The sequence below is a fragment of the Manis pentadactyla genome, chromosome 19 (genome assembly GCF_030020395.1).
Source record: "Manis pentadactyla isolate mManPen7 chromosome 19, mManPen7.hap1, whole genome shotgun sequence".
Taxonomy (NCBI): domain Eukaryota; kingdom Metazoa; phylum Chordata; class Mammalia; order Pholidota; family Manidae; genus Manis; species Manis pentadactyla.
Window position 1 is genome coordinate 11,330,978 of NC_080037.1, and position 15,420 is coordinate 11,346,397.

General features: G+C 50.1%; 1 protein-coding gene and 1 long non-coding RNA gene across 4 annotated transcripts; one reads left to right on the forward strand and one right to left on the reverse strand.

The window, feature by feature from the left end:
* The first annotated feature begins 6,728 nt into the window (after nucleotides 1–6,728).
* UBE2Q1 (ubiquitin conjugating enzyme E2 Q1) lies at nucleotides 6,729–15,345 on the forward strand. Of its 2 annotated transcripts, none has more exons than XM_036922333.2 (13): nucleotides 6,729–7,183; nucleotides 9,410–9,514; nucleotides 9,841–9,945; nucleotides 10,600–10,650; nucleotides 12,224–12,364; nucleotides 12,589–12,673; nucleotides 12,908–12,968; nucleotides 13,192–13,282; nucleotides 13,395–13,453; nucleotides 13,552–13,600; nucleotides 13,876–14,049; nucleotides 14,335–14,401; nucleotides 14,857–15,345. In XM_036922333.2, the coding sequence occupies exons 1-13, from the start codon at nucleotides 6,857–6,859 to the stop codon at nucleotides 14,886–14,888; spliced, it is 1,347 nt and encodes a 448-aa protein (XP_036778228.1). In that variant the 5' UTR covers nucleotides 6,729–6,856; the 3' UTR covers nucleotides 14,889–15,345. The 2 variants fall into 2 exon arrangements, with proteins under 2 accessions (XP_036778228.1, XP_036778229.1); XM_036922334.2 differs by having other exon boundaries at nucleotides 6,732–7,183; nucleotides 13,876–13,971.
* Nucleotides 10,599–15,049, reverse strand: LOC130681670 (uncharacterized). 2 transcript variants are annotated; one of them, XR_008994900.1, is made up of 4 exons: nucleotides 14,941–15,032; nucleotides 14,695–14,780; nucleotides 11,730–11,799; nucleotides 10,599–10,733 (listed from the first exon to the last, which is right to left on the reverse strand). It is a non-coding gene; the product is annotated as an uncharacterized LOC130681670 (long non-coding RNA). The 2 variants fall into 2 exon arrangements; XR_008994899.1 differs by lacking the exon at nucleotides 14,695–14,780 and having other exon boundaries at nucleotides 14,941–15,049.
* Nucleotides 15,346–15,420: the final 75 nt, after the last annotated feature.

Here is a 15,420-nt window from a genome sequence, read left to right on the forward strand (position 1 = left end):
CTTTCAAAAGTGGAAGGATAAATGGCCCTTATCAATTAGCCTTTCTCACTCCCATTCCCTTCCATTCCAGTCTTTGGCTGCTGTGTGACAAGTGGGATCAGAGGACCATTTCACAGAGGCCAGCCCAAGAGTGAAGCTAACACAAAGAAGAGCAAAGATGAGACAGAGGAAGAGAGGTGTCAAAACTCAATGACATCTTTGATCTTGAAAGCCCTGAACTTTTAGCTTCTGAGCTGATAAAGGCTTCCCTTTTTTATTGGATTCTTATCCTTTCAACCAAAAAATTTCCAACTAAAGCAGCCTTAGACATCAAGGCTTTGTCTTATTCCATCTCTGCCTACTTCTCCAATTTCAGAGCCATTACTCTCCGCTCCACACTCCAACTACTCGCAATATCTTTTAAGATCCTTGGACATTCTGTCCCTCCCATCCTCCACACTTTAAGACCATTTAAACAGGTAGTTTGTTTGGCTCTCTAATCACATGTTTCCTCTCAACCACCTTCTAGTTAACTTTGAACATTTGGCAGAAATGTCAGTTCCTCAAGGAAGCTATGCCTGGCCGAGGTCTATGTCAGGTGCTCTATTTGTTTCCAGAGGATGTTCAATGAATAAGCAATTCAGTCTAAGTTGGTGGTTGTCTCTCTTGTTAGATCATGAACCAGCACAGTACCTGGCATATCCTAGGACTCAACATATAAGGAAAAGGTCTAGTACAGGACTGACATCTTTTCATGTGTAGGAGAAAATTCCTCTCTAAAAGCTCAGCTAAAACAACTTATGTAACATCCTCAGTTCCTGGAATTGAGGGGTACATATAGGACAAATGCTAGAAACGGACTGGAGAGAAATGAGATGGCTACTGGCCCCATAATGCACAGGGAAGTGGGCATAAATCTGCACCATAATTTTCATGGCATGTGATAATCTCTTAAGAATTAAGGAAATCTTAGACCAAGGGAAGGAGTGGAAAACACAAGCCTTAAGGAAAAGGGAAGGAATGTGTGCAATCATTCCACTTGGGGAAAGGGTCAAAGGTGAGAAGACTCACAAAATAGTGACCAGGCAAAGTGTTGGCAGGATGCTCCCATTGCCTTTATGGTAAGGAACATTTTTCTCTTGCAAGTCAGATCAACACTTGTTGGGTGTCTACAGTGTTCTGGGAATTGTGTAGGTGTTGAGGATGCAGTGATCAAAAAGACCAATTCCCAGCCATTAAGAAAATCACAGTTTGGGGGCCAATACTTATTACACAATGTGGTGGCTGCTCTAGTAAATAGATGAACAAGGTTCTGTGGAAGAGCAGAGGAGAAAGAGTTTAGTGCCTAAGGGCCTGGAGGGGATGGAGATGAAAACTGAGATTCAAAAGATGAGAGAGCCAGTAAGATAAGGGTGTCTTAAAGGCATTTCAAACTCCTGAAAGGGAGGGACAGGGAGAGTTACAGATAGTAACTTAGCACGTTCCTCTTCTGGCGGTTGCAGGAAGGCTGTGAAATTTTCCTCTTATGAAAGCTGTCTGGAGCGGCTGCCGGTTCCTGAGATGACAGACTAGACTAGGCATTGGCTTGCGTGAACCGCTTGGTCGCTCCTGACTTTCCTTTCAGACCAGACCAGGCAGCCTGTTCCCATTGGCCCCCACCTTCTCTTTTCAAATTCCCCAGCTTTTACTTCACATTTAATTCTGGCCTGGGAGGGAGTCCTCTGAGTACAGCCACCCAGTGGCCAAGGAGAGCTGGAACACCCTCCCTCCCTCCTGTCCTCCACACACTCCTTCCATACCCACCAGGAAGAATGGCAGCCATGGAGAGAGGACAGGTGATGGATAAATACAGAAGTACCAGCCCTGAGGCAAAATAGTGACCGGGCAAAGTGTTGGCAGGACGCTCCCTTTGCCTCTATGGTAAGGAACATTTTTCTCTTGCAAGGCATTACAATCATCATTTTCCTTTATTGAAGATATTTTTTTATTTAAAAATTTTACTGCTGGAGCAATATATATTCATGAAGATCCATTGGAAAACACAAATTAGCAAACAAAAGTAAGTACAAAATAAATTCATAACCCTACCTCCTAAAAAGAAATCATGGTTAGCAATATATATAAAATATACATTAAGTATATAAATTTAAGTGTACAGCTAAATTTTCACATAAGCATGCCATATAAGCCCCCACCCAGATTTAAAAAAATAGAACATTACCAATACCCAGAAGCCCCCCATTATGTTTCCTCCAGTCATGATTCCCTCCTCTTCAAAAATAACATCATGTATTGTAACAGCTTGGTATGGTGATAGCTGGTACCTAGAATTGTCATGTATATAAATGTTGAATCACTATGTTGTACACCTGAAACTAATGTAATGTAATACCGTGTGTCAACTACCCTTCAATAAAAAAATAATTATCTACAAAAAAAATAAATAAAATAACATCATGGGGTGGGGGGAGGAACGGGGAGTGACTGCTTAAAGTTCTGCAACTAGATAGAGAGATGGTTACACAATATTCTGAATGTACGGAATGCCTACCAAAGAGCTATTATGGTAAATTTTATATGTATCTTCCCCACAATTAAAAAAAATGACTTTAAAAAAAGTAACCACTATTCTGACTTCTAACACCATAGATCGACTTTGCTTGCTGAATTTTATATACATAGAATCATAATTTTTTGTGTATGTTTTTTAGAACATTATGTTAGTGAGAATCATGGACATTGTTGAGTGTAGTTCATTCATCTTCTTTGGTATAGGGTATCCCATGTATACCATAGTTTATCCATTCCATCACTGATGAATATTTGGGTTGTTTGCTATTTGGGACTATTAAAAACAATGCTGCTATGAACATTCTTGTTCATGCTTTTAGTATACAAATATATGCATTTCTGTTGGGTACACAGCTTAATCATATACATTTTTAAAGGAACGCACTATAATCTAGCTTTGTAACCTTCCTTCTTCATTTACTACTTCTCAAACATCTCTCTACCAATAAGTATTTTTTATAACTATTTTAACAGCTACATAGTATTCCATTGTAGGTACAGTTTCTGCCCCCACTTTTAATTATTTCCAAGTGAAATTGCTAATTCAAAGGTTTTAAGGTCTTTGATTATTTAGTTATTTATTGCTAAATTGACCTCCAGACAGACTGATACCATCAGAGTTACCCTGGGGTCTCGGACTAAAGCACCCATGGCTGACACCTCCACAATCTTGCCTGTGCAGAGCCCTTCCTTTGTCATCTTTCCCTCTTCTCCTAGGTCACTCCAGCTTTGTCTTAGGCCTTTCTTCCCAACCTCCTTCTACTTTAGGGCCCAGTTCTTTCACAGTGTCCCCCATTTCCACCTAAATAATTTGTGCTTTCACATTCTTTCTTGGAGTTAATCCTGACTAATATCACCCTTCATAGCCCTTACCCTTCTTGATCCCTATTATTGCGTGTGCCACATTGTGTTACAGTTTATTACACCTGGCTATGATTCACCCATTATCATGTGCTCCAGAGGGCAGGAGTAAGAAATACAACAAAAGTGGTAAAATGTATAGCAGCAGGCATTAGGACCCCCTTCCTCTGGGCCAGAAATGGAGCCAGGCACTCCCCACGGAGACTGCACACCAGTACCCACTACAGTTCCTGACAAAGAGCAAGTGCTCTGGACATCCTTGTTGAGTGAGTGACGGAATGATCTGCTCCTTTCCAGAAGTCAAAGGAGAAGGCTGCTCACTCCGTCCCAGACAAGTGCATGAGCTCACTCTGCTAACACATGACCTTTCAGAGAAAACAAAAAATCTCTGCAATGCATTCTTCATAAAGCAGCCAGAGTGATCTTTTAACATTTTAGATCCTGGCCTAAGAATCTTTCAATGGTTTCCCACAGCACTTTGAATAAAACCCAAACAACTTACTGTGGTCACCATAACCCAACTCCTGCTTTCTTCACTGGCCTCATCTTCTACCCCCTTCCCTCTTCTTCCACTAGACTCAAGGTATGCCCATCCTCTAAAAAAAAAACCCTTAAAAGCTCTTTACCATGTGCACTGTTTTATGCACTTTTCATGTATCTCACTTAATCCTGCCAACAACTTTATGAGGTGGGTACTGTCATGATCTCCATTTTACAGACACAGAAACTGATGCAGGCACAGGCTGAGTAACTTGCCCAAGATCACACCATTAACAGCTGGCAAAGCTGGGGTTCAAAGCCCTTGCTCTCAGCCAGTGTATCAGTAGTTTACTGCTTCTAAATCATGCCACCTTTGTTCTCACTCAGGACCTTTAAGGTTGTTGCTTTCTGTTGGAATGCTCTTCCCCAGTCCCACCTAGGCTTACTGTGTCTTCATCAGATCTCAGCTCAAATACTGCCTCCCTGGGGAGACCTCTCCTGACCACTGGACTTAAAGTAACCCCCAGTCATTCTCTCCCACATGACCTTACTTTAATTTCTTGCACCTACTTATTAGTCTGATATTCTTCTGGCTCTGTTATTCATTTGTTCATTGTCTGATTCCTTGCACTTAGAATGGAAGTCCATGACAGCTGGGATCTTGTCTGTCTACGAATGTATGTACATGTACTTAGACCAATCTCTGACACACAGCAAAACCCCATAAATGTTTATTGAGGTATTATTTAGCATTTGCTGATCAATGTATTATGTGTCCATCACTGTGTTAATCATGTTCCATATTTCATCTAAACTGGCACAATGACTCATGCTGCAAGGCAGAAGGTATGATACTCATTTTGCAGAAAAGGAGACAAAGTTTTGCAGAAATTAAATAACTTGTCCAAGTTCACATAATTAGCAAAGCAGAGGAGCTCAAATCCAAACCCAGTTCTGTCTGACTCTCTGGTCTATGTTCTTCCCACTCAACTGTGCTGCCCCCTTTATGACCTAATTCAAAGGACACCTGAACTCAGAACCCACACCCATTAGATACCCAAGAGAATGTCCCACCTCTCTCCTCCCTCCACACACTCAATATTTCCCAAACCCCAACCCTCCACCTTTTCCACAAAACTCAGCTCTCCTTTGAGAAGCCTCATTCCCTGTTAGTGCTACAACTATTAGTTACCCAGGCTTCCAGAGCTTTTTAAAATTCTGGTGATCTTTTGATCTTCCTTTGTCTTAAAACAAAGCCCAAGCTCCTAAACATGGTTTTGAATATCTGTCAAAGTTTAAGCTCTGCCTACCTTACCTGTATCACTCTCTCCCTCCCTCTAGACGCAGGCCTTCTTTCCTACCTCAAACTTGACATGGTCCTACATCAAAACCTTGGTACAATCAATCCCTCCTGCCTGGGAGAGAGTCTGGCCCTTCCTCCTCCCTTAGGTAGTTCTACTTATCCTTCAGAATTTAGTGTGTCACTTGTTCAGGGATGTCTTTCCAGATTGCCTGTCTTGTTCTTCTTTGAGGCACTTACTGCATAACTGCAATTAAGTGATTGGATGTTTAACTTCATGAAGTGTCTGACTTTCTACAGGACCGAATGCACAGAAAAAATGAGGACCAGATCTGTCTCATTCATGCTACATCCCTAGCATCTCATGTATAGTAGTTGCTGGTAAATATTTGGTATTCTGACCAGTGTGGCTCAAGTGCCGATTTGGCAGAATTCACCAGGCCCTGCCACAGGCTAACACCTCCCCTGGGCCAAAGAACGACATCCCGGTCTCTGGAACCTGAGCCAGCTTTGTCCTTTGTGATAGTGCCACCTAGCGAGGGCCGAGAATCACTGCCACCTACTCACGGCAACTCCAGGACCACTGCGACAAGGTGTTAGCCGTTTCAGGTTTGGGACGCGGAGAGGGCTCCACCCGGGCCTGTCTCCTATTACTGTGACTAGTGATGTACTGCTTCCATGACCCTGCAGAAGAACTCCATGCAATCCCTCCCCCAACCTCTCCCAGACGCGTGGAGTCTGATAAGCGCGAAGGGTCAGCTCTTGATCACCCCTCACACAGAATTGACCCACGATGTATCACACATTTCAGGGTCTCGCCTCACAGATCCTTGGAAGTAGACAACGTAGGCATTACCCTCTTCAGTGCCAGATGAGGAAACTGAGGCTCAGGGAAAGGTGGTTAAGCCAAGGTCACACCAACTAGCAGGAGGGCCAGGACGAGAATCCGAGACTCTTGTAACCGGGTCCTTGGCTCCTCACCAACCACACGCCCCTCATTCAGTGTGAAGACGGGGCATGCGCACTCCCCAAGGAAGGCAGAGGCTCGGGGACGCTGCGCCCTGGACCAGTATGGGCGCGCACTTTAAAAACGGCACAGTGACAACCGCAGCTCCCCCTTTTTCTTCTCTGCCACCGAGCGCCCGACCCGCTCGTCGCAGCTCGGAGGCGGGGAAAGTGGAACCCAGAGCAAGGGACAGGGTCCCGCGCGAGTAGCCCCTGGGAGCACGCGGCGCCGGGTCACGTGAGAGGGGAGCGCTGGCGAGGTCAGTCACACGGACGCACGCGCACTAGACGTACGTAGACACGCACTGAGGCACTGAAAGCGACCAGCCAGAGGGCTAGAGTCACATGTGGAGGGTGACAGTCGAGAACAAGGGGGCGGGAAAGAGGGAGACATCACGTGAGGGAGACCAGAGCCGGGAGGTCACGTGAGGGGGGACGGAGGCGGGGCAGCTGAGGAGGAGGAGGAGGGGCGCGCGGCTTCCGGCGGCTGGGGGGGCCGGCCAACGGAGGGGGGGGCCCTGTCCCGGAGGTGGCGGCGGCGCCATCTTGGCGAAGGGGGGATCAGGAAGTGCGGACCGCGGCGGCGGCGGCGGCGGCGGTGCCCGGAGCGGAGGCCGGAGGCTCCCGGCCCGCCGGCCCCGGAGCGGAGCGGAGCGGAGGATGCAGCAGCCGCAGCCGCAGGGGCAGCAGCAGCCGGGGCCGGGGCAGCAGCTGGGGGGCCAGGGGGCGGCGCCGGGGGCCGGGGGCGGCCCAGGGGGGGGCCCGGGGCCGGGGCCCTGCCTGAGGCGGGAGCTGAAGCTGCTCGAGTCCATCTTCCACCGCGGCCACGAGCGCTTCCGCATTGCCAGCGCCTGCTTGGACGAGCTGAGCTGCGAGTTCCTGCTGGCTGGGGCTGGAGGGGCCGGGGCGGGGGCCGCGCCCGGACCGCATCTCCCCCAACGGGGGTCGGTGTCTGGGGATCCCGTCCGCATCCACTGCAACATCACGGTGAGGACCCCCTCGCGTGCGCTTCTCTGGGGGCCCCTTGTCAGGGACTCAAGATCACCCCACACAGCTTTTTGCTAAGGACCTGGGAGGCCGAATCCCCTCTCGGGGTTCGGCCCCTTCCCTCCAGAATACACTTGTTTCCGTTGCTTGAGATTCTGCCGTCCCTCCCCCAGATCCTCTTCACTGACCTTTCATAGTGAGGGATACCCCGACATATGGCTTCTTGACTAACCCTTCCCACTAACCCATCCACATCCCAAGGCTCATGGTTTTGGCTCCTTTCTTGATTCGGGTACTCTACGACTTTACCTTGCCACCTAGGAATGCCCCTTTGCTCCCACAACCGATCTCAAGGTTTCAGGCCTGTGCACTGACTGATCTGAGCTGGAAGGACCTGGCTCGGAACTCTGAACATTTCAGCGATAACCCCCTTCTCAGTAGTACCTTTGACTTAGGACGTTGCCACCTGTGGGATCCCCTGCCCAGGCATCTCTCACGCAGCCCCTCTTTGCTCTCTGAATTTTACCAAGTGGTTGCAGTTTGCCGACTCCTTTTCTTTCTCTTTGGATTCCCTTTTATTCTGGTGTAACCTCTAACTCTCCTCCTTTTGCCCCAGCTGGTAGCAGATCTGCCACTCCCCTCCTGTTCCCTGGGGTTGTTGCCTTTCCTGGTAATGATGGTGATGTGCAAGCACTATTCCATTTATTCTGAGTAGTAACAGTTTCTTTTCTCCCTGGTAAACATCATTTCATCCTGAACATGCTAGACTAGGAGATAACTAGTCTACCCTCAAACATCCCTTGAAGAGGGTTTGTCTGATAATGTGGGATGGCTGATACTCCATAGTACAGCACTGAAGTTGGTTGATACACCTGCTGTGATAGTGTTCTCCCTGGTAGGGGCATTGGTTAGGGAGCCAGGGGGACAGTACTTTATCCACACAGGCAGACAGTGGACAGGAGCAGTACAGGGAAAGACAGACTTGTGAATCGTGTGGTACTTGCAAGCCTGAATTTGAGTTACATGGTTCTTGTTTTCTCTCCCTTTGCTCCATCAACCAGGTCAGGGTTTGGTGAGGTAAGCCTCAAGTTGGGTTGAATGGTGCCCTGCCAAAATTCATGTGTCCCATTTCTTTCCCCAATTTCCCTCCCCAACCTTTTTTTCCCAATAAAAAGTTAAGATTGAGGGACTAGGTATGGCAGAGTCAGGTGAAGATTTGAGCATCTTGTGTTCCTCCACGTGAGGATTAGAGCCATGACAGAGCTAAGACCCCCAGTAGAAGTGTTTAAGGTTTCCTTGGCATGTGTAACATGTTAGTTTTGTTCCTCACAAGTTAGTTTTGTTCCTGAATTATGCTTCCAATTCCGGAAGGGTAGGTTTGCCCCCTTCTAGCTGCCTTTGCAGTTGCCAGAGGCCACCTTGTCTCTTCATCCCTGGAAGGAAGTCGGGTTTAGAAGGTTCTCAGTCAGACTCCTGGTGGCCCCTACAAAAGAAACTTGGCCTGAACTGGCCCCCTTAGTTTGGGCAGAGGGGGAGCCTGGTCAGGCTGCATTTGGCACCGTGACTCAGGAATGCTGGGAATGTTGGCAGCGTAGGCTTCTTCCAGCCTGCCATGTGGAGCCCTACGGCCTACGCTTGGACTGAGAGGGTGGCAGGTTCCCGAGAGGTGGGGAGAGCTGGCCCTTGAAGGGGTTCTGTTGGGAATGGGGTGGGGAGATTCTTCCTGCTACCCTTTTTAAGTTTTCGAGATATAATCTAGTTTTTATTCCTCTCTCCCCAGCTAAAGTGAAAGTGATTTGCAGTCTCTGCTCTCACATCAGTGTAACTGTTAGGAGGTGATCCTTTCCTCCGCTTACTATGGCGTTTGACACACAGAAGGGCTGGAGGACTGCGTGCTGGGTGTGGGAGAACTTCAGGCAGCACAGTAGCTAGGCGCCCTCCCTCACCGGAGCAGCGTGCGGCTGTGCTGCTGCCTCCAGTGTGTGCCCGCGAGGGAGAAAAGGTCCAGGCTTCTTGGAGGGGGGTCCTCCCAGGGACCTTGTCTACTGGTCTAGGATTTGGGGGGAAGCTGCTTGGTTACACACTGACCTGCTGAGCAGGGCTTTTTATGTATGTAGGAGGGGTAGGAGGAGGGGGAACTAGAAGTCTTGGGGAGCAGAGGACAGGCAGAGCTAGCTCTTCCTGAGACGCCCATCTTGATCACTCTCCCTGCTCTCATCCCCTCAGGAATCATACCCCGCTGTGCCCCCCATCTGGTCAGTGGAGTCCGATGACCCTAACTTGGCTGCTGTCTTGGAGAGGCTGGTGGACATAAAGAAAGGGAATACTCTGGTGAGGGGCCAGGGTGTTGGGGTGGGGCTGCGTTTTCTCCTTGAGGCCCATTCCAGAAAGACATTCTGTGAAAGGGGGATTTATCTGGAAAGTGGATGGTGCAGTAGCTGAACATTTGGGGGCAGATTCTTAGGAGAGTAGCTTATTGAAGCCAGAGGGAGGGCCCTGGGCTCGGTCCCGTAAACCCCTTCCCACAGCCACATGGCCCAGACGACTCAGAGAGCTAGGTACCAACGTGGGGTCTGAGCCAAGAGCTCATCCATGCACCTGTTCAGATTGACGTGGGAAAAGGAGTATTTGATGTCACTGTGGTCCCCTGCCCACAGCTATTGCAGCATCTGAAGAGGATTATCTCCGACCTGTGTAAACTCTATAACCTCCCTCAGCATCCGGACGTGGAGATGCTGGACCAGCCCTTGCCGGCAGAGCAGGTGAGCGGCTGAGGGGCTCTGGGCCTGTTGAGCAGAGCTGCCCCGGAGACAGCCCTCTTAGCTGAGACCAGTCTGCAGTCGCCTCTCCACCCCTGCCGAGTCCAGACATGTGCATATTGTGACTCTTTGCCCCTTTCTTCTGCAGATGAGAATCTAGGTAAATGGGGCGGTAGTAGCTTCACCCCTATCAGAACTCTCACGGCCAAGTATCCTCCATGTTGAGAGGAAGGGAGGAGTTTTTACCATCAGCAGTAGCAGTTGGTGGCGATCGGGAAGGGCCCAGGCCCCTTGTGAAGAACCAAGAACACAAAATCAGTCTAGTGATGACTGAGTGAAGTAGGGGTCTTGGGAGAATTAAACTGGGAATTGTGAGGTGGGTGACTGATTAAACTGGGAATTGTGAGGTGGGTGACTGAAACAGCCGTTTCACTCTTCTTTTATCCTATGGCTCATGGTAGGAGAATAATGGGCCGGTAGGGAAGTCCTTCCCTGGGCAGTTGCTACCACTCTGATCTGGCCGGCGGAGAGGCTGGCAGCATTGTAGGCAGGTGCACGGTGTCCAGACCTGGAGGTGCGGGAGGAGGGTAGAGGTCAGAGGCTGCATTCTAGGAAGCCACTGGGGCTCTGATCTCCACTTTCCCCTTCCCACTGCAGTGCACACAGGAAGACGTGTCTTCAGAAGACGAAGATGAGGAGATGCCTGAGGTAGGCTTGCCATCCAAGACAGCACTGGCGGGAAGCTCTTTCAGTCAGCAGCAATGAGCACCCACTGTATACAGAGCTCCAGTCTAGAACAGGGGAGAGAAGAAAAAAAAAACACAAAGGAATAAAACAGGCGTACTGACTTGGAGGAACAGCCAATGTAGTAGAGACGGGGCCCCACCTCCAACCGCTGAAGACGGTTAAGTGCAATTCTGTTTAAACCAAAGTCAAAAAAATCATTTCAGTTGGCTTTGCAGTCAAACCTGAGTTTGTGTCCTGTATCTCTTAGCTATATCAATTGGGAAATTTTACCTGAGCTCCCTAAGCTGCAGTTCTTCCTTATTTATTAAATGGGATTATAATACCTACTACATACAGTTGGCTTTGAAGATTAAATGATGCATTGCGTGTGAAATGCTCCATACAATACACGTTAAGTGCTAATCAGTTTATCTGATGTGTTATCTAAAAACAGAGATATTTTCACAGAATATAACACAACGGCTAAGAACTTGAGCTTCAGAGCCAGACGTCTTGGCTCTGCTAAGGTCGTATGACTTCGCGCATGATAATTAGCCTCACTAGACTTCAGCTTCTTCGTCTATAGAAGGGGCTGGGGGGGGTAATGACAGAATAACGGCATGGCAATTTTAAGAATTTCATGAACTAGTGTGTATAGCATCTAGTACCATATCTGACTTGTTAGCATAAACATTCACTGGATGTTAAGTCAGTATTACCACGTGCTGCCTGAACAGAGAGCCCTCTGATGGCTATGTTTCCGAGCACTGGATTAATGGCTCAAGTTCTGCACCTTCTGTAACTTTGGTAGGGTCTTAAGATGCACATAACCGCTAGTGATACGTGAAAATTACTTGTCCCAGACAGTGGACCAGCCCCCTGTGCCACCCCTCCAGCACCTGGCGAGAGGGCCAAGTGCTGGGTATGGGCTCCTCCCACGCAGTGAACTGCTTACTCACTTAGAGCAGCGTGAATAAGGGGCTCCTCTTGCTCTTGACCTCTGCCATCCCCTTTTCTAGACCGCTCTCATTTCCAGCTTGGCAGTGGGCACCTCTGCCTACCTGCTTTGGGTCCTGCAGGAATGGGAGGGAGGGAGTTTCTTGTCCCAGTTTCTCCTTTAGACGTGGAGTCCTGAGAACTGGGTACAGAAGTCCCCCAGTGAAACATGAGCTTTGAGTCAGTGTCAGGCCAGAGTCATTCTAGGAATTAAGGGAGAGTTTCTGCTGCCAAGGGAGAATTTGGGGGATGGCTGGAGAGGAAAGTCAGTCTGGAGAACAAGAGGGCTGAGACCTGCTTGCTTTCTCTAGGTCCTTTGTAGTTCTGCTGCTTGAGAATTGGCTAGGAAGAGAGATGGGCCTCATCCTTTAGATGTGGAGGGAATGGGGCTGGGAATTGTTCCAGAAATGGTAAGGGCGTTATTCCTCAGCCTACTAGATAGACCACTGTTCCTTAACTTGCAGCTCTCGGCCGGATGGGACTGGGAAGGCGACGGTCCCTCCCCAGGACCTGCGTTGGGTTCCCTTCCTTCTCTCACTCCTGCCCCTCTGCTCCCCAGGACACAGAAGACCTAGATCACTATGAAATGAAAGAGGAAGAGCCGGCTGAGGGCAAGAAATCTGAAGATGATGGCATCGGAAAAGAAAACTTGGCCATACTAGAGAAAATTAAAAAGAACCAGAGGCAAGATTACTTAAATGTACGTGCTTTCTAGGGAGAGGCTGGGCCAGGGGTTGGTGGGCTGTGGCTGGGAGGTGGTCGGTCATCCCGTATCAGTCTGAAGAACAGACTCCTTTTTTGGGTGGGTTACGGGTATGCCCGAGCCTTGCCTAAGGCCTCGGCAAGCTGCCACACTGCTGCTGAGGTCTAGTGTGTGTTTCTAAACCACCTGATGGAGAAGGGTTCTCTCCCCCTCCTGTGCAGGGCGCAGTGTCTGGCTCGGTGCAGGCCACTGACCGGCTGATGAAGGAGCTCAGGGATATATACCGATCACAGAGTTTCAAAGGCGGTGAGTTTGCCTCAAAGAGGGGCCTGAACAAAGCTTCTCGGAAGGAAGGAAAAGAGTTTTGGCGTATGTGAATGCTTACGAACTTTTCAGGCCGAGCATGGAATTCCAAGCCAGTGGCTCAGATTGGGTGTGTGTCCATCTGGAGTGAACTCGGAACCTCAGCCTGGGGGAAGGATTTGCATCCGGGCCCACTCACCACCTGGAATATCCTAATAACACCTGTCTCCCTTCTAGGAAACTATGCAGTCGAACTCGTGAATGACAGTCTGTATGATTGGAATGTCAAACTCCTCAAGTGAGTGGGGCCTCTGGGACCGGAGAGGAAGTTGAGTGGTGGTGTGCGTGGAGCCCCTGTGGTGGGGGTCTCCCAGGTGGTCCTGTGGGCCCGCTGGAGGCAGGGTCCCAGGAGCAGGTGTGGGCAGCAGTGCGTCCCTCTGCTGCCAGCCTGGGGGAGGGGGAGCCACTGTGATGCCCCTGAACTGGGCCAGGGGTCTGAGCCCAGACTCATCGCTTCACAGAGTTGATCAGGACAGCGCTTTGCACAGCGATCTCCAGATCCTCAAAGAGAAAGAAGGGGCTGACTTCATCCTCCTTAACTTTTCCTTTAAAGTAAGGCTGTTTCCAGTCCCTCCTTCCTTGGCCCGGCTTCCTCCTCGGGGCTTCAGTCCTGTGGAGGATGCTGGCCTCTCCTCCCTGACAGTTGCCTCTGTCTCTCTCTCAGGATAACTTCCCCTTTGACCCACCGTTTGTCAGGGTTGTGTCTCCAGTCCTGTCCGGAGGGTGAGTGGCTCAGGGAGGGGAGAGGCAGCTCCTGCTGTGGTGGGGGAGGGGTGTGGAGCTTCTGCCAGTCAGCCAGCTGACTAACCTTCCTTCTGCAGGTATGTTCTGGGCGGAGGTGCCATCTGCATGGAACTTCTCACCAAACAGGTGAGCCTGTCTCTCACCCATGGCTGGGCTGGCCTGGACAAGGCTGGGCTGGGCTTCACCCAACACATGCCCTACGGGCTGGGTGATGGGCATGATGTGGCCCTTCCATTCTGCTGGGCAGGGCCTGCACCCACCCGCCTCGGCAAACTGGTGACGGCTGTTCCGGGAGAGCAGGGCAGGGGCCCTTCTCCAGATGCAGCTGCTCACTGGAGAACATGTGTAAGGTTTCTCTGGCAACTCTGCTGACGTGAGTGTTGTCCCTGCCTGTTGCCCAGGGCTGGAGCAGTGCCTACTCGATAGAGTCGGTGATCATGCAGATCAGCGCCACGCTGGTGAAGGGGAAGGCGCGGGTGCAGTTTGGAGCCAACAAGGTGACGAGCCGGGGCTGCTGGGGCCAAACGCAGTTAGGGCCACGAATAGGCCAGGCTGCCTTCTTGCAGGGGCCTAGGGTAAGGCCTCGGGGCTGGTGGCGCTGGGTGCCTGGGATGCCCACCGTGGGAACGGGGGCAGGGCCTTGGCCTCGGGCATCCTGAGGCTTTGGGGAGGGGACAAGTCTAGAAAAGGAAGGCTTTGGGGTTGCGCCCCAAAGGGCCTTTCCAGGCAGAGGGTGTTCGTGTGTCCGTGCACGGTGCTGGGAGCTGGGACTCCAGGGTGTCTGGGTGGCAGCCTGTGGAAGGTGAGGGTCAGTAAGACCACAGCTGGCCATGCCTGATTTGGTGGCTTCCTCTCCCCAGTCTCAATACAGTCTGACAAGAGCACAGCAGTCCTACAAGTCCTTGGTGCAGATCCACGAAAAAAACGGTGAGGCTGGAGCCAGGACTCGAGATGCGGACACATGCTAGGCCCAAGGTTTTCACTTCCAGCCAAATAGCAAGAACCCCTTCTTTTGGTTTCTGAGCCTTTACTGCTCATTAACTCGACAGCTGCCCATTGTCCAGAGAAGGGCTGGAGGTGGCTAAGGTCCACAGCCTCTCCGCCCAGAAAAGCACCGAGCATCATCCCGCAGGTAGACCTGGTGCCCTCTTGCCCACCCCCCGCTTTGAGAAAGCTCACCTCACTCTTCAGCGTGGGCACACGCTTCCCCCTTCCCTTACCATCTCCAGGTAGGCAGCTCCTCAGCTTCCTGTATACCGTCTCTCCCTGCATCTGGAAGCTTCCTAGGGTCTTTACGCCTGTTACCCTGGAGATGTCTTCAGTGAGCGGGATGGGGGTGGGCTTCGGCCTCCCCCTCACTCTGTTCTTCGGTTTCTTTGCAGGCTGGTACACACCCCCAAAGGAAGACGGCTAACCCTGGAGAGTTGACCCCCCACCCCCACCCCAGGCACCACTGGACCAATTACCTTCGAATGCTGTATTTGGATCTCACGCTGCCTCTGTGGTTCCCTTCCTCATTTTTCCTGGACGTGATAGCTCTGCCTATTGCAGGACAATGATGGCTATTCTAAACGCTAAGGAAAAACACAAACACAGAACTGTTTCAAGCACTCAAGACTGACTGACAGACCAACCAACCGCCTGGCTGGAACCCTTGCTAGCAGGCATTCTTATAAGAGAAACTTTCGGGCCTCCTTATATTGCTGGAAATTCAGCTGTGCTCCAGACTAGAGCCTCCTTACCTATGCTATGGATTTTTAATTTATTTTCTCTTATTTCATGTACACTGCTTTTTTTGGTTACAGTGTATGATGGATGTGTATGAAAAAAAATGTATCTTTGGGAAAACAATTACAGTTTGTTAATTTGAATATGCTGGTCTTGACTCATCTTTGTTTTTATTCCCACATCCACCCCACCCCCATTCCCTGAACTACTTGGGTGCG

What these genes read in the sequence shown, in the direction of transcription:
- UBE2Q1 (XM_036922333.2), top strand. Translation starts at nt 6,857, where the DNA reads ATGCAGCAGCCGCAGCCGCAGGGGCAGCAGCAGCCGGGGCCGGGGCAG. An exon ending in TGGAATGTCAAACTCCTCAA is followed by an intron (nt 12,969 to 13,191) that starts GTGAGTGGGGCC and finishes ATCGCTTCACAG; the next exon opens with AGTTGATCAGGACAGCGCTT. An exon ending in TCCTTAACTTTTCCTTTAAA is followed by an intron (nt 13,283 to 13,394) that starts GTAAGGCTGTTT and finishes TCTCTCTCTCAG; the next exon opens with GATAACTTCCCCTTTGACCC.